The sequence below is a fragment of the Gymnoscopelus microlampas genome, assembly GCF_963454915.1.
Source record: "Gymnoscopelus microlampas genome assembly, chromosome: 24".
Taxonomy (NCBI): domain Eukaryota; kingdom Metazoa; phylum Chordata; class Actinopteri; order Myctophiformes; family Myctophidae; genus Gymnoscopelus; species Gymnoscopelus microlampas.
This window is the reverse complement of record NC_139961.1, coordinates 11,550,094-11,572,885: the sequence shown is the minus strand read 5'-3', so window position 1 is coordinate 11,572,885 and position 22,792 is coordinate 11,550,094. Positions and strand designations below refer to the sequence as shown.

Sequence of the window (22,792 nt, the reverse complement as noted above, 5' to 3'; positions counted from 1 at the left end):
CACATGGAATTTTCCTAATCCCACAAGGGTTTTGTTTTCTATGCAGATACCTCTGTCTGTCTGTCTGTCTGTCTGTCTGTCTCTCTCTCTCTCTCCCCCTCTCCCTCTCTCTCTCTCACACTCTCACAGTGACAAGACACAATCCCTGACTTTTGACTTGTTCCACAGTGACACCCAGAATGAACCCCCGGAGTGAAGAGGGCGTGTTGGGGTGTTTGGTCTGCAGCATGACACCTCCCACTGTCTGTACGAGCTGTCCACTTAACGCCTGTGAGCCGCGACCGTGTCGGTGACAGAAGACAAAGCCGCGGGTTCACAGTGGCGCGGCGGCCGTATCTCGGGGTGACGCGGGGGCTATCGTCACCGCGGCAACACCCCGACTCCGGTGCCTCTTTCCCACGGAGCGCGCCCGGCCAAAACAGCACGGCCTCGCTCAAGATAGGGAGGCAGCAGACAAGAAAAGGTGAGACATTTATCAGGAGCTAGGGTGCTTTGGAAAAAAAAGGTCTGGGGACAAAAGGTGGGTGTAGTGACTGTAGTGAAAACAGTGAGAAAACATTAGCCTTAACCACTGTGCCTACAGCATAAGCCCTGTCCCTCCCTTCCCTAGCAATCTCAGTTCAGTTTTTACCCTTGTCCATGACTGCCTTTCTTTTGTTCTCTTCCTGCCCCACCCACCCTTTAATCACTTTCAACATGATGTCCCTATTTTGGGCATGTCGTTATAGATGAACATTAAAACATTATCAAAAATGTTTAAAAAAAAAAAGAAATATTTAGGGTAAATCGGCTATCTATAAGATCATAACGCAATGCAATGCGCTGTTGTGAGCTTGTAGATGTGATATTTTTGCTGCACGACACCATCGCGTATAAAATAGGGCTTAAGTGGTTAACTGCCCACAATCATTGGCCTGTGATCTGTTAGATTAGGAAGTCATCTACCTGGCTCCCTGCCGCAGCTGTGAGTGACAGCCAAATATAACTAACTAGCTCAAGCGGTGATGAAGAGGGGAGGGGGGGCAGAAGAGGGTCTTTTCTGGGCGCAAGCAGCCATTTGCCCCGAAATGATCCCTGGATTAGGGGCCCAGGCCGGGCTTTCCCATCGAAATTGCTCTACAGACCAAGCCGATTAAGCTAAACGGGGAAAAAATGAATGGATGGAGTGCGTAGATGGAGCCGGGTTTAAGAGAGGATATAACTCCTTCACAAAGCAATCCATGCTGGCAGCAGTAGTGTGGATAGAAGCTGAATAAAGGGTGCTTTTTGTTTTTGACAAAGGACTGTGATAAAAGTGCCATGTTTTCCTGGTGGTTGTGATGGAATATTACCATCATCATTATTCTCAGCAGGATTATTAGTCTCGTGCTTTCTATTGGCATCGTAAATCTGATTCCAATAACGTCATTACCGTGATAATTATCATCACTATCATCATCATTACCATCTTTGTTTCATCACCAATCTTCATCATGTCGATACAATTGTGTATTATATCATGTTGTGACCCTGATGCAAGCTGAGCCCTGGATGAGGTCACTGGAAGTGACAAAAGTCAATGCTCGGGCCCAGGGGGGGTGTCGGACATATCATCTGGTCCCTAATTCTTTATCCTCTCTGCCTCTCGCCTTCTCACTTTTATGAGCTTTTACATTCTCCAGCTTTCTCTCTATCTCATGCGAGTTTGTCCATGAGCACATTATGTATTTGCACGTGTACACACTAGAGTCAGTTTGGTTTATATGTCGGCCATTATTTAACTTTTTTTGATGACATCATCATCACCGATGTGTTCTGATTTGAACCACTTTCAACCTGCCTTCCCTATTTTGGGTATTATAGGAGATAATTTGCAACGGTTTTCAAAAACAAACAAAAATTGCCACTCTACAAGCTCATAACGCGTTGCAGCACGCACGTTGTTAGCTTATAGATCGGCAATGTTTTAACATAGTTAAATGTTCTCAAATATAAACTTCTATCTAAGTTTTTCAAATTCATGTGACAATTTTGCACTTATTGACAAAATGTTGTCAAAACATCAGAATGTGGTGATCTAGGACTTGCCAAAATCGGGATCTCCATCAGCCCCAAAAATCTGGGATCTGTTGGGCTGGGGTCCACTGGTGGGCCGTGAGTGTATTGCAAGTGTGGAACACAATCGATTGATTGATCATCAACGCGGCCCACCCATCTGACCACTTAACCACTTAAACCCCATATGGTTGACCGTAGTCCCTAAGGGCTCTATACCAGTGTCTTTTCTGTTTTCTGTTATTGTTGGGAAAGCTTAAGCTGAAAATAGCCGGTCGTCGTTGTGAGCTTGTGGTTAACTGATCTAACCACCCATTTGAGCAGCCTATCGGCTGCCGTGCTAAGTCAGATGAGTGGGCCGCGAACACTTGCCCTTGGACACTTGGGCCCTGATCCAGAAAAGGTTGAGAACCACTGCTCTTGTACACACACACACACACACACACACACACACACACACACACACACACACACACACACACACACACACACACGCAATCATCAGTCCAGACTCCAGTGTCCTCAGAAAGCCACTGTCCACTCTACTGTCTGCGTTCATGAATGAATGAGTTGGCGGTGAGTAGATTAAGGCAGTGCTGGGTTTATTTAATGAATACAGCACAGTCTAACGGACACTGCAGCTGCTCTCATGGGCCAGGGTCAAGAGAAACTGCCTCACTGTAGTACAGATTTTCAGTGGTGGGCAATAACTGAGTACATTTACTTTTTAGTATCTGTAGTTTTTGATAGTTATGACTTTATCTCCACCACATTTCAAAGACAAATATTGTACTGTTGACTCCACTACAGTTGTAGTTCAAATATAGTGAAAATAGCTGATCTACAAGCTCACAACGCATCGCCATGAAAAATTCTGGAAAATAGTTTTTTTTTTTTGACGATACCTGAAGCGTATACCTATAACATAACGATACCTGAAGCTGCTGGACAATGAGTGATGTAGGTATATTATACATTTTGTAATAAAAATGGTGCATTTATCGTGTGTTCATGGCATTGTTCATGTTTATGAACGAACGTCTAGATACCCTCGCGCTGTTATTGGCTAGAACTCTGCCCAAAAACTATAAAGATATCCATGAATTCAAGTCTCCATGGGATGACTAATCGATAGAAAAAAACTCATTTTGGGGGTGAACTATCCCTTTAAGTATAAATAATTAAGTATTTTTGAAGAAAGTACTCCAGTACTTTAATTCAAGTACAAAACTTTCACTTGTAGTTGAGTAATATTTGACCAGGAGTGAAAAAATGGTCGCCATCTTGGATTTTTGAGTGGCCAGCGCCTTTTTCCATAAGAGTGGCCGTTACAGAGTAGCCTATTTGTGCAAAATGTCATGCTTGCATCACAAAGTGAACGATTATGTCATTAATCTGCTGCACTGTTTTGACTTGAGTAATGGACTTCAGTACTTTGCCCAACACTGCAGTAATACAGCCACCAAGGGAAATCACAGAGGTTGATGCTGCTGGGTCATATAATTAACTGCGTTGCTACCTCATTCTTAAACTACACAGTAAGACCCTGTAAGGTCTTGACCGTTGCTCCACATCCTAGGTCATGTGGGCTCGAAGGAGGCCATTTATAATGATGTTTTATAATGTGTTTTTGTTTCTTGTAATGATGTTTTTGTTATCGATCTCACCATTTGTTTTACAATCCAGCTCTTTTAACATTGCAGGCAGTGAAAGCCTTGTACTTGTAGTTTCCTCGCCATTATGTAACCGTGATCTCCGACCTTCACTCCCTCTGATCTGACTTTCCCATCTGCTCCAGGGTTCACCTTGATGACTCGGCCGATGGACCAGAGCGCACCAGGCAGTTGAGGGTCGGCCGACATGACCACGGTGACCACGGTGAGGTTATCTGTCGACTTCTGACGTGGTTGCAGGCTTGGCAGGTAGTATGTGACAAACCTAGACCAGAAGTAGTCGTTCAGGATCTGGCTCTGCTTCCAACGTCAATAACATAATTTCAGCACAACGTTTTCTACATTTAAACTAAAGTCCATTGTAGTACAAAAAAATGATTTACAGACTTTCTACTTTTGCATTGTGTGGGGTCACAGCTTTGCATAAAGCATTCATGCTTGTCCAACCTTGCTCGCTGCTTCACTGTCTCACATTAAATACTGGATTCTGGATGTGCGTGCCACAGTGGTGTGTGACCAGTCAGTCCGTCACAATCACAGGTTTTGCTATTAGTCCATCTAATTAGCTTTGGCCCCATCGGCATAACTGTATAATACTGACGGATTGTCCTCTCTCCAATACGTCATAATAATGAATGGCAATGATCCCATGGGGCGAAGCCCTAATAACTCAAATGCTGACTCAACCCCAATTATAAAGAGGCTGTTTCAGCCCTCTCTCTCTCTCTTTCTCTCTCTCTCGGTCTCTCTCTCTCTCTGTACAATTTTAGAACACTTTTTGACTGCAGACTCCAGACACAGGCTGAATTTCACCCGTGCCCTTCTAGCATCCGTGTCCTTCCATCTCATGGAACAATCGTGGCTCAAGACCGACTGTGGGGCGCCCCCATTCCTCCGCTATCTCTCCCGTCGCTGGCTTCTGTGACTCCTCCAGGTGTTAAAGCGCTAAGTGGAGGTTGCCCAACTTGCCAATTACAGGGTCGGGGAGCACAGCCAACTGAGCCAAGGAAAGTCACCTCTGACCACGGAGTTGAGGGGAAAAGCTCCTCGCTTCAGACAATATTTCCCAGGAGGTGAGAGTCATGCGGTGTATCAAAATGATAAATATGATAATCAGGTCTCACTTGGGGGAATAAATCCGGACTAATTATCTTAGTTAAATATTTATCTCTGAATCTTCAACAATCCTCTGATCCCACTTTGGAGCCTTGTTGTGCGGTATCGCTACGCCTGATATCCCCCATCACATTTGGTTAATTTCCAATTTGGTATTCATTCTCTTTTAACAGCACCTATGGGGTAAAAACTAATTTCCTCTTTGCTCCGCGATTCATAAAGGGGGTCTGTTACATGCTGTCTCATGAAGCTAAATAATCAGATAAGTGCTTTTAGAGCCAGATAGAGCCTGGGTGAACCCATCTGTGTATTTATAGGTGTGTATATTAACAATGCACTGCACATCATGACCTTATTGCATTGCGGAACACAATCATTGAAGCAAGACACAGACTGAGGCATCGAGGTATTTATGCCACAGTCAGCCTATACATAGTCTCGCTTTGCCAGATGTTCGGGGATCTCTGCCTACCGATAAGTCTGATAATGTCTAAATGCAAGGTACTGTAGTTGCTAGAACAGCGGTGATAATGGCCGCCAACATACCTATGCCTACTGCTTTGAAAACCAACCATGTCACCGCCTCAATATGATGAACCACCCGGCACCCTAAAGATTTTGGATTGGTTCTGCAATGCACTTTTTAAAAACACTTGAAATGTTTCCCCCCCAGTTTTAGCAATGAAAGCTGGGAGATTGTCCTCAGTTTCCTGTTGAGCAAAGCCTTTAGAGGCTGACTTGTGAGTCTAGTAGTCTATCTATATAAAGCACTAATATTCACCAGATGATCTTCGTCCATCAAGTGCACACTGGTGCATTCTTTTGTGTGTGAGAGACTTGCATAATTCTGTCTTATCTACCTGGAGTACTGTATTGTCCATAGCAGGCTACACCTTGCACTCTTCCTTTGTGTTGCATGTGCCACCTACAGTCCTTGCACCGCAAGCTTACGTTCATGAGTCACATGTAGTTATCATGTCCGTACAATCTCAATTTGAAACTTACACTTGCTATACATTTTTTGTACTTGGTGCTTTGACAGCTTTGAGAGCCATACTCTTAACAATTGACTGTGCATCAGTGGTTTTCAACCTTTTTCATGCCAAGGACCCCCAAATTAATATGTATTTGGCCGCGGACCCCCATCTGAAAAGGTTTTGTGCCAGGGACCCCAGAAGAGAAGATTTATGTTAAGACTAATCTAAATTATTAAAAATGTTCGAAAATATCAGATATACATGCGGCACGAAGTGACGCACTGTGAGCTTGTAGATCTGCTATTTTCGCCCACATATAAGTGGACAAAGTGGTTGGTTGTGATCCTGTATTAACTATACGTTTGCTGGGGACCCCCTGGAACCCCCTCAAGGACCACTGGTTGCTGTACATCTATTGGGTGCTATGGCACTTAGCGGGGGCGAGGCAGAGAGACCAGCCGTCCGTTCAGTGATCATAATATGACCTAAACACAATTAATTAATGTTGTCACTCCCTCTAATGTGAATATGCCTCACGGGCAGGCCTACCCTTTATCCTAATACTGCTGCAGAGTCATGGAGCTGTGCGGGTTGCATCTGAGAAAATGAGCACTTAGATAGGACACAGGAGTATATTGTTTTCCATGGACACCAATATCACGGTATTAAATTCCATGCGGCTGATCAATAATGGCCCTGCTAATGCATGCAGGGTCAATCAAATTTGAGTTCAACAGGGGGAACGCCGCAAGCCGCAGGCATTACCTCATGTAGACCAAGAAGGCTGTCTGTGCGCAACAAAGCAAAACGTGTTGAATAAAGGCTGTTGTAAAACAGGCTGAATCCTTCACTCATTCATTCATTCATTCATTTGCACCATGGGTCTTCTGCTCTACTGCCCCAAGTCTGTGGAATGCCCTCCCCAAACACCTGAGAGCACCACAGTTCACTGATGCTTTAAAGAATAAATCTTAATTATTCTTTTCTTTTCTTTTTTCTATGCCCTGATTTTACCTAGTTTTTTATTTTACCCTTTAGCCTAGTAGGGTCCTAATTGTTTGGTTGCCTTTGCTGTTTTATGTCATGTTTTTAAACCCTGTAGCACTTTGAGGTTTGCAAAAATGTAAAGTGCATTATAAATAATAAATGTATATTTATACATTTTATATTTATAATGTATTTATTTCACAATAAATACACTGTGAAAAACCAGAGGTCATGAAGACAACTGTACGCCACATTTTCCATATGCCCCTACTGCAATATTGTGTCCTCAATAGACCAGGCAAGAGGTGAACTCATGCAAGTTTTAGACAGATGTTTCAATAGGCACAGCATGTACAGTCTGAGGGGGGGGGGGGGGGGGGCTTGAAAGAGGTAAATACATTAAGGGGGAAGAGGTTTGGGGGTAGAGGTTTAGAGAGCACAATAATGCAATCGCAATACATCACACGCACATAAAAATACCATTTCCATTAGAGGAGGAAATTCTCTCACAGGGAATATGATTGGTCCATTAGCCTTACAACACCTCGGAGATGCATATCTTTTCAGAGAAGTGCTGAAAACCTCCAAATCAAAGCCTTGTTGTTATGGTAGCCTTCTATAGCATTGGTTCTCAAGGTGGGGTCCGGGGAACCCCAGGGGTCCTTGGGGAGTTGCAAGGGGGTCCCCAGAAAAAGTAACTTTTTTCATGTATTTTTAATATTTTTGGGAAAAAAACAAATACATTACAAATGTTTAAATAAAATAAATGAAAAAAGTAATCGAAAAAACACGGCCCCCTCGCGTATTAGGAGGGCAGGGTGAGTCACCAGAACCAAGGACGGGTGTTTTCGATGAATCTAACATGGTTGAAATGGAGTTTGAAGTTATAATGGGTTTGTATAGGAAGGGGGGGTGTCTGATAAAATGAATATCAAATTTCTAAATACTGAATCAAGCAACATAAAAACGGTCTGGGGGGCTCACAAAAGCCTGAGTAGATGATAAAATGACCCAAAGTTTTTTTGAAAGAAAGTGAAATATCCCTTTGTAATAATGTATCAATGTATCACAATCATCTTAACTTATACGTTGGCTATTTTTTTTTACACAAATCTTCTCTTCTGGGGGTCCCTGGCACAAACCATTTTCAGATGTGGAGGGGGGGGGGGGGGGGGGTCCGCGGCTAAATACACATTCATTTGGGGGTCCTTGACATGAAAAAGTTTGAGAACCACTTTTCTAATGGGAGAGAAGTTTGAGAGGACTATTTCAGCACCTCGGACAGTTCCCAATCCCCTTCTCTGTTGAATGTGTGTGAGTGTGTTGGCTTTCTAGACGGGCAGTGTCGCTCTGTCACATTCTATGCAAACGATAGGCGAGGGACAGATGGAAATTCACAGCAATCAAATACATTTAAATCCGGGCCATTCTATCCTAATATCGTCGCCGCGGGTTTTCCATTCATCACGGGGTATAACGCGATACACTCGTTTTTGCCCTCGCGTCACCTTTCTTGGGTCTCTCTATCTCTCTCTCTTTCTCTCTCTCTCCCTCCCTCCCTCCCCTCGACACAGCCGCTGGCTTCAGAGAGCATCGGTCTTCCCATCACACAAACAATAGCCTGCCTCTCTCTCTCTCTCTCTCTCTCTATCTCTCCCACACACACAGACACACACACACGCACACACACACGCACGCACCGCTTTCGAGGAGCCACGGGGGAAGCAGCAGCAGCAGCAGCACAACATCATCGATGTGTGTGAAATGTTTAAACTGCGGCTTATCAACTCATTTCGGCGAGGATCGCCGTGAGGAAGCCCGTGAGATGGACGCGTTGAAGTTGAAATAAGGAGCCGCTGAGTGGAGGTGGATCGAAGCAATTCGAGGATGACTGACTAGTGACAAAGGAACAAAAAAAGGGGAGCCCCCTCTGGCTTTGGCTTCTGTCACAACCACAACTTCACATAGCAGGCACCCAGGGGACTGGGCTCGCTATTTTCGGGGGGAACCAACCATGCCTGTTCGCAGGGGTCATGTCGCGCCACAAAACACCTTTTTGGGAATTATCATACGGAAATTCGAAGGACAAAGTGAGTAGCCTCGAACACACCGCCGTTTCGTGATGCCCCGGTGCAGCGCCTTGCATAGTGCATGCTTTTGTTTTGGGTTTTATTCTCAGAAGAAGCGCTGGCTGGATGCTGCTGTGCACAGCAAAAAACCCGTAGCGTTAATTTTATTTATATATATATATATATATATATATATATATATATATATATATATATATATGTATATATATATATATATATATATATATATATATATATATATATATATATATATATATATATATATGTATTAATGTCATTGTTTTATTTTATTTACTTTTATTTTTTCCCTATTTTATTATTTCCCAATATTTTCTTCTCCTCTTACATGCTTTCTCTTTATTTGTTGTTATCCTCCGGGTTTTTTCCTCTTTATTTTTAAACCTATTCTGTGAAGCACATTGAACTGTACTTGATGCATGAAACGTGCTATATAAATAAACTTTGATTGATTGATTGATTTAACTGTCACGCTCCGGATTTTTACTGTGTGACAGCAAAGCCAATTATTTAAGGTAACTTACATAATGGGAAATAGTAGAGGGATAAGTATCTGTTATTACCATCTTATTTAATATTCTGGAGAAAAATGGTGGTGGTTAATTCAATTTTTTAAGGTCACAATAGGTTAATATCAAGGTACACAGCAAAATCCTCAGTGTTGATTCATCCATTTGTAACAGAAGGGTCCATTTGGTTACATTTCTACACTCTCAGAGTTAAATTACACTGGAAATGTTACTGTGTAGGCTACATTATAGAAAGGCATGGCTGTTTTTACCCTGTGGTTTTGGGATGCCCCTTGTTAGTGGTCTACTGTCTGATAGCAATTGGAGCCTAGTTAATTAAATATAATTCTTGCACACCATTCATTATGTCCAGTTTTGTCCACAACATGAAATAATCCAAACAAGGCTGCTTCAAAGCTATAATCCCGCAGTAATGATGCATTGTCATTTGTCATAGATCTCATAAGCAGTGCTGCATTACTCCACACCTTGCTGTTGGTCCATTGATTGAAAGGAAACAAGGCACCCATCTTTATTTGTGCAATATATCTATGACATTAAAAGGCACAACATTTTCACCTTTGCACATGCTTTCTACTCTGTTTGGGTGTATTCATTTTACTGCACCTTTGCCACAGAATGTACCATAATTAATCCTTAAACGTGAATGTGACTGGAGCCATTTATTGCATAAATGATATCAGTCCTGGCATGAAGCTTAATTTTGCCTTCCTCAGCCAGTTGCTTTGAACAGCTGCAGTCAAGAACATTTTTGGAGAGTAAACTTAATGTATCCATCTTTTTAGATTGAAGCGGATTATGCACGTTTGTCAAAAATCCATACTATACAGCAAGTGGCATCAGACACTTAAGTAATTTGATATGAAATGCTATTTAGCAAATGTAATCTTTGGATTTGTTGATTTTGGTTACAGTAATTGATCTGAGGTGATCTCTGCAATGACGTCCATTTGTCTATCTTTGCATTACACCACTGACCACACTATTGATTAGGCATCCTTATTTACAGGATACTGTCCTCATAAACAAATTGTTGCCATGCCAACACATCCACCTCTCCACTTACCAAGCCTCTTAACAGACCTTGTATTGAACTGTACTTCCCCGTGCTTGTCTTTGCAAACTGTTAATAAAGTATTCAATCAATTCAATCAATCAATTTTCCTCCCCCACCGCCCCCACCCCTTCACAGATAAGAAATTCATCATCGCCAATGCCCGGGTACAGAACTGCGCTATCATCTACTGCAACGACGGCTTTTGCGAGATGACGGGCTTCTCCAGGCCGGACTGCATGCAGAAGCCATGCACCTGCGACTTCCTCCACGGAGAGTTCACCAGCCGCCACGCCATCGCCCAGGTGGCCCAGGCACTCCTGGGGTCAGAGGAACGTAAGGTGGAGATAACCTACCACCGCAAGGACGGTGAGTGGAAAACAACGTGACTGTGTCTTGCAGGTTGTGTGAACGAACAGAGCTGTCACTATAAATTCAACTTTGGAAAAATCTCACTGCACGTTTGCTGCACTTCACCACGGGATTACTGCCCCGCATGTTTGGTGTAAATAAAACAGAAGGAACTCTTGTTGAATGGTCAGTTACACTTGCTCCCATTCAGAAGAGAATGGCCTACATCAGTACCTGCTTTAGTGGTAATGCGGCGCCGATGCAGGATGTGGGCTGTGCTTTTGACAGCTACCACTGTAAGTTAGCAGGTGTATTGTATTTCTTGCCCCTGCTGTGCTCTGCGTGGTACATTTTGCTGCCAACCAGGCATCCGTCAGACTACTCGTATAACTTGGCAGCTCGGAGGCCGTGTAGAAACAAGGGTGGACAGGAGGGAGAAGCAAGCGAATGATCCCTTTTTCGCTGAAAAGTCCACTTTTTGAAGTGACACTCGGTTCTGTTCATTAGTCTGCACTGTATGGAGCCGAGCAGGCTGGATGTAGCTCAGCTCCCCGAAGACCAACTTTGTACCGTCAGAGTGTAACGTGATGAGGCCCGGATGGCTTTGGTTTCACTGTGTGGTTTCTCCTTTATGCCCCGTCATTCAGCCAAAGGCACGATATGCTATTTTCTGTTTCTATATTCTACTGTACAGGTAATAACCACGATTCACATATACTGTCCGATTCAGATGTTGTGTAAATGATACCACCCAATGACTTGACAATCCTCTGTACAGTAGCTGATGCCAACCCCCCCCCCCCCCCCCGCCCCCCCATTTCCCATATGCTGGATAATCCGTCTGGCATACAGTATGCTGCCTTCTGAATACATTGCGCACAGATCATGACTTGGCACCGCGGGTTGTTTTTGTTTTGCTGAGCGACAGGCAGCAGTGAAAGTTTAAACCTGCCTGTATATCGGCTGTGCCTGACCCCGGCTCATGCAGAGTTCATGCAGTGACCTCTAGCAACGGTATATTTATCCGGATGATTAAGCCCACCTTGCATAACAGTGAAGGTGTAACCATTAGGGGTTTTGGTTGAGGTTCACTCTGTGCTAGCGATGGGGCTTAGTTTTATAGCAGCTGATGGTGGGTGGGGGGGGGCAAGGCTTCACAGAGAAGATAAGCAATAAAATCAGATAGAGGGAAGACACACACACACACACACACACACACACACACACACACACACACACACACACACACACACACACACACACACACACACACACACAGTACAGTAAGTGGTGTTTACATTAACAAAGTAAGCCTGTTATAAGAAGTGACTTGAAGATGAGGCTGTGGTTTGTGTCAGGATCATTTAAGCGTATGTATAAGGGCCCATAAGCCGACCTATAATGCTGCCCTTGAATTGAAGGGCTTAATCACTTAAGCCCTATTTTATACTTCATTATACGGTGGGGTCGTGGGGTCATGCGGTGACAATAGCAAATATACAAGCTCGTAGCTTGTAGACCGGCCATTTTCGTTAAAAAATAACGTTGTTGGGCTGCCATAGTTAATGTTGTTAAAGTTAATTTGAGGGCACAAGACGTTGTAACAAGAGAAAGTGACTGTGGCTTCCATTACTAACAGGAATACTACATTAGTATAGTTTCTTTGTTTCATTTACTTGAAGTGATTAAAAGCACAATGATGACATTTGAACCATAAAACAACTGATAAAGGGCCAATATGTGCAGGTGGGATAAAACGACCAAAACAACGCTTCCTAAAAAACGTTGGTATTGGAGGTGTTATGAGGTAGAGGTGCGACAGAGCACCTTTATACATGGACTGGTCTGGACTGGAGTTGAGTGTTTTTCATTCTCATGGAGATACGAGGAAGCCAATCAATGTGAGCGGTAGTAAAATGTGCAATACTGTACTTACTGCCCAGTTGGGAGGAACAGTTGCGGACGTGTGTGTGTGACTGCGTGCGCGTGTGTGTGTGTGTGTGTGTGTGTGTGTGTACGTGTACACGTGCGCAAAGGTTAAAAGAATGAGATACAGTCCGAATATGCTTAGCTTGAGGGAATGAGCACAGTTAAGTCAAGATGTCTTAGATGTTCATTTTGTTGAAAGAGCTCTCATGTGGCCTCGACCCCATTAGACCATAAAGCTGAGGCCAATAGCCTGGTTTGATACGGTCTCTACTGAACCATGACTTGCCTGGACAACGACCGCAGGCAGAGTACAATGCTTGATAAGTAGCATGAATACCATGCAGACTTTTTGCTTCACATAAACACTGGGGAGTCTTCACTTCGCTGCAAGCTGACATCTGCTGTAGAGCTTGACGTTGGCACGTTTTATGAAGGCAATAAACCAGTGCCAGCTTTACATTTCAAGCTGGCCTGAAAATCCACCCAACGCGGCCCCCCTCCAGGGGTCTGGTGCTTTCAACCTGGCCGGTGGGGGCGGAGTCATAACCTCTGCATCGATCTGCTGAGCAAACAGCGTTAATGAGGACACAAATACCTTCATGTCTCATTGATCTTCAGACGCCGTATGCCAGAGAGGGTAAATCAATGGTGGCCGGATCCCCCCCCACACGCACACGCACACCATCCCCATCCCCCTAACCTTACTGGCCCCAGGGGCGCTGGGATAAAAATGAACTGGAGGGGCTTCAGACGCTCGCGCCCCGGCGGCTCAACAAAAGGCCTCATTATAATAAAAACAATGTAATAATAACTGTTCATAAAGCACTTATCAAAACAAGGTTACATTAAAAAAGTGCTTTACATAAAATAAAATCAGCAACAAAATTAAGCCAATTATATATATAATGTATAAAAGATGAAGTGTAGTGAGAAATAAAGAGTAACAATAGAATTTGAACAGTATTCCTCCAGTCATTAATTCAGTTGTAAATGGCCCAGGGCCCCATCCAGTGAGTCAGGCAGACTAAAGAGGGACCTTAGTTAGTAGGTTTTCTGCTATCCACCTGCTATCCACCAGAAACTGACTGTCTCCTATCCACCAGTGAGCTCGGATTTTGGGCATGACAGCCCCCATAGTAGTCAGTCAGTCCTACAGTAACTGCACAATGAATGAAAAAACTACACAGTTTTCATGGATAAATTATAACAAAATAAGACTTTACACATACAGTACTGCTTCTTCTTATGCCTATGTGGTGCGTGCCTTAACCACTCTGCTTTGGCGCCCCTAAACATACTTCTTGACATAATAATAATGCGCATGTGCATTTACGTATGTATCTTACAAAATGGTGGCACTGTGTCTCCTATGTGGCTTTGATTCCAAAAAGGACTACTGCCTCTACTCACCCCCTCGAGCGAACACAACTGCCTATGTTCACAGGTGGGAAGCGCTAGTGACTCCTACAAGTTGGTCGGGGGCACCTGTTCAGTAGGGAGTGGAACTGGGAGAGACGGCGCTTTCCTCCACATGTGTTACGCCCTCCGGGTGAAGCTCCTCACTGGCAGGTGAAGAGAAGCAGCTGGTGCCTCCATGTGTGGAGAGACATGTGGTTGTCTACTTCCTCCCCAAGACTAACAAGTAGGGCTTGGCAGTGACAGGGGACCATAATCACAGGGGGCAATTGGCAATGACTATATAAGGGGAGAAAATGGAAAAATTACAAAATAGTTGATCAAAAAATAAATGGGAGAAATACAGAATGTTCTCTCCTCCTGGTTTCAGTTAAAAGCATAGCAGCAAGTGTTTGATTTGGAGCCTAATGATTGTTTCTTTCTGTTTAAGCCATGTTAAAACGCCATTGTAATATTCAAGGTGCGAAGAAATAAAAACTAAAGTTTGCCAAGGTTTTTGGCAACAGACCTGAGATTGTTGGATGACGGACGGAAGTGATTACTGAATCTGAGAATGTACTTTATCACGGTACTGTACATAGCCAATTATGAGAATTTTGGATTTCAATTGAAGGACATTATTAGACATCCTGTCTTTATTACCTGCTAAAGAGTTGACTAAATGGGACAGGTTTGTAGAGTTGTTTGTATATATAACAATGGACTGAAAATATAGGACAATGTTTTTTGCATGAATTAGATCTGAGGAATGTTTAGCTCTTGTATTCTTAACTAACTTATTGTAAGAGTCCATTCAGATCTTGAGCTGTTTGCAATACATCTCAAGTTCTGTTTTCCTCCACCTACGTTCAACCCTCCTACATACTCTTTTAGAAACCTCACTCAGGGAGATAACCCTGTATTATACTTAACTCTAGAGTTAACAGGTGCTACAGCATCTAAAGTGGGGCTGCAGAGTAGATTAAAACCATTAACCTTATCAACATCAACATTTTGGGATAAATGAACAGCCAAAAATAGGGAGGACAATTTTGAGGCAGTGTTTTCGTTAAAGATGTGAGAGCACAATTTGCGTGTCTACGTACGCCATTATGTAAATACTCAATCTAAAATAAGCCTGCTGTGTGTCTGACCCAGATGATGCACTGCTTGCCAGTTTGGAGTACATCGTCTCCAAGGCTGACAAAGTCCTCGGCCAGGCTTTGATGCTGTTGGTGCCCTCTTTAACAGTGGTGGAAAAAGTACTGCATGTTTTACTTAAGTAAAAGTATCAATACTGCAATGTAGAAATACCCTGTTACAAGTAAAAGTCCGGAAAGTACTCATTATGCAGAATATCCCGTTTCACAAGTTTTCAAATGTATAAAAATCTTTTGAAAATAGCATATCTACAAGCTCACATTGTTAGCTTGGAGATCGGCTATTTTCAAATGGCCAAAACCTATATAGGGCTGAAGTGGTTAATGTATGTGTTGTAATAATAATCAAGATCTACAAAGTACTAGTAACTAAAGTTTTCAAATAATAGTAGTGGAGTAAAAGTACAATATTTGCCTCTGAGATGTAGTGGGGTAGAAGTAAAATGATTTGAAAATTGAAACTCCAGTAAAGCAAAAATACCACAACATTTTTTAATCTTTAACACCAACAGAGTAGACCACGTTATTACATTCTAGCAGTTGCGGAGCAGAGGTGTTTGTCCTTGACTTTGGGCACTTGGATAGCAGAATCTCTGGCCTCTGGTCACAGAACAGGCTTGGCTCTTGGGCTTTGCCTGGAACAGGCTTGACTCTGGGGCTTTGCTGCGAGGCTGGGCCACAGGTTGTCCTTCAGAGCCGACAGGGTGCCTGATGGAGCCAGCTTGCCCCCGAGTGACAAAGGACCCAGACCATGGCAGGGTTGGTGTCAGTGTTTGGGACACAGAGCACAAGATTTAGCCTGGGCTGTGGCGATAGCAGAGAGAGAGAGAGCCCCAGGAAAAGCTTGTCTTTCTTCTTCAAATCATCCCATATAGCGCTGGGTGCTGTCTTCAATGCAGTGAGGATGCGAATTGCCAGTTTCCACACACAGCCATGTACCATACGCTGCCGGCTAGCTTAGAAACAAAAACAAACCTAGCTAAGCTACTGTAGTGCTGGATAACAAAACAAAAACAAAAAAACATTTAAAAAAAAACAAGTGATCAAAAATACAAGATCGAAGAAGCTCAGGTGGTACTGACATGCCCAAAATAGGGATACCAAGTTTAAAGTGGTTAATGAAAGGTGGTTGGTGCTGTCCGGAAAACACGTCTATAACATGTGTGTCACATTATACTGTATACTGTTGCTGTTGGGGTGAAACCTTGTAATGTATCTCTGTAACTTTTCTTTCCTCCATAACTTTGTCATACAAGAGTGTCGCACAAAAGTAGTTAAAATAGCAGATGCGATGTGTTTTGAGCTTGTAAATCAGCTATTTTCACTATCGTATGTTATGCTTTTATAGTAATAAAAAAAAAGGTTTTGGACATATGAGGTTTCCACCTGACAGCAGCGGTATGTAAATGGATGGGTATGGATTTTTTTTTTTTTTTTTGTCTATGATTGATTGATTGATTGATTTTTCTTTATTAAAGTATCATGCTTATGAAGCCCAGCCCATATGGACTTACAGGATACTTTTCCTGTTCATTTAACATAAACATTATGATTGAGAAGCACTCAGCGCCGATCTAAAGTCTGATTAGTCAACAAACAACGTTCAGCGTTCATGCGTAAAATAATAGAATTTGAGGTTAAATGCAAACGCTAGGGGGTGGCAATTGCCATCCCCTGGGAGTCAGAACCCCAAATGACACCCCTGAGGTGAGGGATAAAAACAACCGCTCCCAGCCAGCAGAACTGCTCTTGTAATTGCCTCTTCATAATAATGGGTGAGCTCCATTGATTTAAGCTGTTATCTTACGTGGATTTGGAAAGGCAAACTGGCTCTTTTCATTTCAACTCTGATCATAAGTACCAGTCAGCGCCATCCCATCTCTGGAATCAATCGACGTCCGCTCCTTACCCCTCATCTCGTCTGCTGTATTCACAGTCTGGGGGAAATGTGAATTCACGGTCCAGGGGAAATGTAATTTCGGCTGGCTGATTGCTCTCTGGGTAGACCGTTGCGGGGCTTCTCCACGAGGCAATCTGCCCTGTCTTCTTAATCGCACAAGCTAGAATCCACTGAAACGCCGTCATTTACAATCCGTGAAGGATACTCCGCTCGTCAGCAAATCTAATGTGGGATTCTTGATGCTCGGTGACCCCCCACGGTGAGCCAGCGAGCCTTTCACCGTCGTACCCCATGACCTCTGTAGCAGAAGTAGCTGTGCGTGTCATTTTGGTATAGAACTCTCTCTAATAGCATTATATATGACATTTAACAGAATGAGTGGCTTGCTGTGCTGAAATTCATTTGAAGTAGTTTGGATTTTTCTTCACTGTTTTGACTTTGTCCAAAGACACAACTCTCAAATGTCTTAATTTCCTCAAATTTCCATTGCGGTGATTATTCGATAGTAAGCATAGCAGTGGTCAGGTGACAGTCGGTCACATGGTACGATGTGTCCGAAAATATAGTTTTCTTACTTGTGATCTGCGCAGACCTTGTAATGCATTACCCAGTTGCCTAGCACCATGTGATATACGTAATTTGTTTTGTAATGAAACTAAATATATCACCTGAATCATGCTTGTAAATTGACCTCAACACCTTCAACAACAATCTTCAATGACACATTTCTGGTATTTATGGTGCATTGTGCTACCATTTTTTTCTCACCACATCCCAATCAGCACCTTGGTTTCTCTCTGTTACTCATTATGGGATGTGCTAGTGATAGAAAACAAAAGAATACAGTGGTAATGGAGTGTGGATTTGTGCACTCTACTGTATGTATACATCTGCAGAAGTGGTGTGAGTGTAGTAGTACATTGTGTGTGTGTGTGTGCGTGCGTGCGTGCGTGCGTGCGTGCGTGCGTGCGTGTGTGTGTGTGTGCAGTGGTGGAAAAAGTACTTACCGTAAATTCTTTACTTAAGTAAAAGTACCAATACTGCAATATAAAATACTCTGTTACAAGTAGAAGTCCAAAATTCAAAATTGACTTGAGTAAAAGTACAAAAGTATTGGCATCAAAATGTACTTAAAGTACCAAAAGTAAAAGTACTAAATATTTGAAAATAGCCTAGGTATAAAATAGGGCTACAGTGGTTAATGTATGTTTCATTATATCATAACTTATATCTGAAAAGTAACTAGTTACTAAAGTTTTCAAATAATTGTAGTGGAGTAAAAGTACAAAATTTGCCTCTGAGATGTAGTGGAGTAGAAGTAAAAGTGTTGGAAATTGGAAATACTCAAGTAAAGTACAAATACCTCAAAATTGTACTTAAGTACAGTACTTAAGTAAATGTACTTCGTTACTTTCCACAGCTGTGTGTGTGTGTGTGTGTGTGTGTGTGTGTGTGTGTGTGTGTGTGTGTGTGTGTGTGTGTGTGTGTGTGTGTGTGTGTGTGTGTGTGTGTGTGTGGTGTGCTAGTGTCTCTGCATGTGAGTCACACTCACTTACACACACAGTTTATGTATTTTGTGCGAAGATGAGACAATGTCGTTTGATGTACGGCGCACAGCCAGGCAGTCAATGATGCGTTCTTCTTTTATCAAATTTCGCTCAGTGAAGTGAAATGTAGGGCCAAACTCTTGTCTGCTAAGAGCATTGATTCACAAAACGATGAAACACACTATATTATACAAGAACAAACCAGATCTTAACCACTTAAGCCACCCTCTAGTCCTAGTGAGACAGGCTTGAGTTGCAACTGTACTTGGTCTGCCCTTGTTTCCTTCTACACCACATCTCTCTTGGCCAGAAATAGCAGATCTACAAGCTCACAATGTGTGAGCTTGTCGATCAGCTTGTGATCTTGAACAACGTTGCTCAAAGGACCACGAGTGGTCCATGGCATAATTACAGGTGGTCCATTGGAAAATGTTTTAGAATGTTTAAAATATGTGAATTGTATTGTTGTTAAATGTACCATAAATATGTTGATCAAATTGAAGTTTCTTTTGTTTTTTAACTAATAGGCGTAGTGTGGGGAAAAAGCTTGACATGAAATATTGACTGTCTGATATACTGCGTTGCACGCTGTCATGCAACTAAAATAGCACATAGTACAAGCTCGCAATGTGTGAGCCTGTAGATCTGCTATTTTTGGTGCACTATGCCAGTCCACAACTAAGTAAATTCAGCTTTAAGATCATTAATGTTAAATATGATTATAGAAATGACTGTGTTATGCACACACACACACACACACACACACACACACACACACACACACACACACACACACACACACACACACACACACACACACACACACACACACACACAGTGAGGTGGCCCTTGAGGATTGTTCGAAATATGCTAATCAGAGCTCATAAAATGTTGAGAACCACTACTCTTAGAAGTATTGGCTTTGACAATATTAGAGTAGGCCCCTACACTGCAAAATCTGGAGTATTAATTTAAGTGTGAAAATTTACTATTTTTACACTATCATTGGGCCAAATTAACACTCTGGATGTTTTACTGTGTAGTTCTTAATGAGCTGAAACTGCTTCTGGCCACAGCTACCTGTGTGTTTTCTCACGTCACTGCTTTAGGGCTAGCTTTGAGTTGTGTGCATCTATTAGTCTCGTTTTAATTATGTTTAGCTATTTAAATGTATTGAAAGCAATGATGCATTCTCTTAACAGGACATCCTTTGATTTAACTGCATTATTAATAGCACAGACATTTTGAGGGGCAGGTGCTCAAGTAAATTATACTTTTTTTTGTTTACTTGGTCTGCTCTTTTTTCCCTCGACACCTATACCTCTTTGCCAAAAATAGCCGATCTACAAGCCCACTGTGGGCTTGTAGATCTGCTATTTTTAGATCTGCTAGTTCTCCTCAGAAAAGGGATGCTAGGTTTCGAGTGGTTATGGTAAAAAGAAAAATCATATCACATAAAGATTTGGCGGACCCCCTGTAGTAACTCTGAGGACCCCCTAGGGGTCCCGGACCCCCTGTTGAAGACCCCTGCTGAAGTGCCCTTTTTTTCAAAAGGGCACTTCTGGTCAAGAGGGCAAAGGGCAGGTGCTCTAGAACCACCTAGAGTCTATCTGTGCACGTCCCTGCATCTTAACCTCGCCATGATCTATGGCATCGGGTTTACCCCGTTTGATTTGTGGATGAATGTCCATAACTTGACTTTCCAAGCAAATTGCCCGGTTAACTGATTTTGCAATTAACTGTCTATGTGCGACCGATGATGCCAGTAAAGCCATCTTTCATTCAACAGCCTGTGTAAATAGCCTGTTGCAACTCACTCAACTTAATACTGTATGGCGATCGCTCTGCCCCCCCCTCCCCCTGTCAAGTATTTAAATAGAATAATCACAGCCTTGTGGGGTGTGAGTGCGCTGAAGAGCACACACACACATACAGTACACACAACCCGGGTCCTTGGATCTACTAGGAAATCCATAAGTTCAGCCCACCGTGAAAGCTCTCGCTCATAAATAAGGCGCGAGACAGAGAATGTCGATGTTCAATCTGAGTGCAGCCAGACGCGTCCCAGACACTCACCAGCGCTTCCTCAAGCCTTTAAAAAGTGTTTTTTGCGCGAACGCAGTACATCTCGGCCAATATCGGGGCTGGTGTATATCATGGAATATTACTTTACCATTAGTTGTCGTACAAATGATTGCGTTTGCCGATTTAATTGTGTTTTTGGCATTGAACATTGGAACACTATGAATAAAATGACGGAAATCCTTGAATGCACTGTAGTTACTGTACTTGCTACTTATCTTTAAGGTCAGGGGTGTACTTTCGTGGATGGAATAAAAAGCAAAACAGAGAATGCAGCGCTTTGCATTTTCAAAGCAGACAGGTGCGGCAGATTTGCATATTGAATCAGAGTCAATAGCAGGTCCAAGGTGATCTAGCAACACACACAAACACACACACACACACACACACACACGTGCGTGCGCGCACACAACTCACAAACAACGAGAGGGGTAAATACACCATGTTTGAGGTGTTATTTTGTATTCGCATATAAAGCATAGATGACAAACTGTTTTTATTTTTAGGCTGGAAGATTTTTGATTTCCACTCCTCCACTATCTCTGGCAGTGGCCATGATGTATTGAAAAGTGTGTACCGTACTAAAATAACTCACGCTGACAAGGACAAAAAAAAAAACAGTTTTGTTTTGTCAGGTAAATGCTTGCTAAGTTTAGAGATAGTCAAGTACTGCTTTTACCAGAGATATTATTTTTCCCATAATGAGATAGTGCAGGGTATAGGGAGTGGGAAAAGATCAGAAGTTTTCTATTTTGTATCTTTTCTTTCAGGCAACGGACGGTAGAAAAGCTCTGAGAGCTCAGACCTAAGGAGGATTTTTTTTTGGAAGGATTTCATCAAAGAAGCGCAGGGGTTACACAAGCCTCTTAACCACCTCCATCAGTGAGCACCCTTTATACAAATGCCATCTAAATCAGTAGTTCTCCACTTTCAAGATTTTTTAAAAAATGTTCAAAAATAGCAGATGTACAAGCTTGTATATCTGCTATTTTTGAATGACCAATGCAAAAATCTCAAATGACACAGATGCTCTCCCGGTTTTAATGGGTTAACGACTTTAAAATACTTCGTCCTTTGCAAGACGAAGTATGGGCTGAAGTGGTTAAAAAACAATATTTAGGCTGCACTTCTTACTTTCATAATATTGCTTAATCTGTTGCACAATCGATTAATCTCTCTTTCGGTTAATCGTTTAACATATGCGATTACTTTAGACCATAAAGCTATGGTAAAATAATGTAATGACCGATGCAATGTGATACTGACTATCCGATTACTGAAATGTTATGCAGTTCATTTTATGTCAAACAATAATGGTTCATCGCCACATCGCTGCCATTATTCATCTCCTTTTAACAATCACCTGCAGTAAGGGGTGGGGGGGGTGCTATCCCACCACCGTTGCTTGTCATGGACAGTCTTGAATGATATGACTGTACACCCACTGGTGATATATCACGTAGCCAAGTCCAGTGGGTATAAGTTATTATCATTAAAGACCATCCCTCACAAGGTACCATCTAAATGCAATGCACTAGGGGTCGGCAGGCCCAACGCAATGAGGAACCATAATGCTGTGTGCGTTAAATGAGCCGGCAAGTATGGAGATTGGAAACGCGCCGCTGTGCAAACCCTCATGTTGTTACAGTATGTGTGTCCCTGCCTGCACTCTCGTCTCACTCTCGGTCTGTCGGTCTGTCTGTCTGTCTGTCTGTCTCTCGCTCTCTCTCTCTCTCTCCGCCCCCTATTCCACATGCCTCAGATTTAGCTTTTCTGAGAGAGAGTGGGGTTGAATGAGAGGGACCGAGGGGGGGGAGGTGGGGGGCTGAGAGAGTGAGAGTGAGAGAGAGAGAGAATTTGGCAAGGAGGTGAGAGTGAGAGAGTCGCAATGACATTAAAGAAGGAGAGAGAGCGCACAAAGACAAATAGATATCTACTGAGAGAGGGGA

General features: G+C 42.8%; 1 protein-coding gene across 1 annotated transcript in view; it reads left to right on the top strand.

Annotated features, from left to right (window-relative positions):
- Positions 1 to 8,801: 8,801 nt before the first annotated feature.
- The window catches only part of LOC311040547 (voltage-gated inwardly rectifying potassium channel KCNH7-like), a gene marked incomplete at both ends in the record, with an annotated part of 127,269 nt that continues 113,278 nt past the window's right edge, over positions 8,802 to 22,792 (top strand). The window contains 2 exons of the mRNA XM_084050878.1: positions 8,802 to 8,877; positions 10,618 to 10,848. Of these exons, the coding sequence (XP_083907004.1) occupies positions 8,802 to 8,877; positions 10,618 to 10,848 (307 nt within the window). The remainder of the gene's footprint in view (positions 8,878 to 10,617; positions 10,849 to 22,792) is intronic.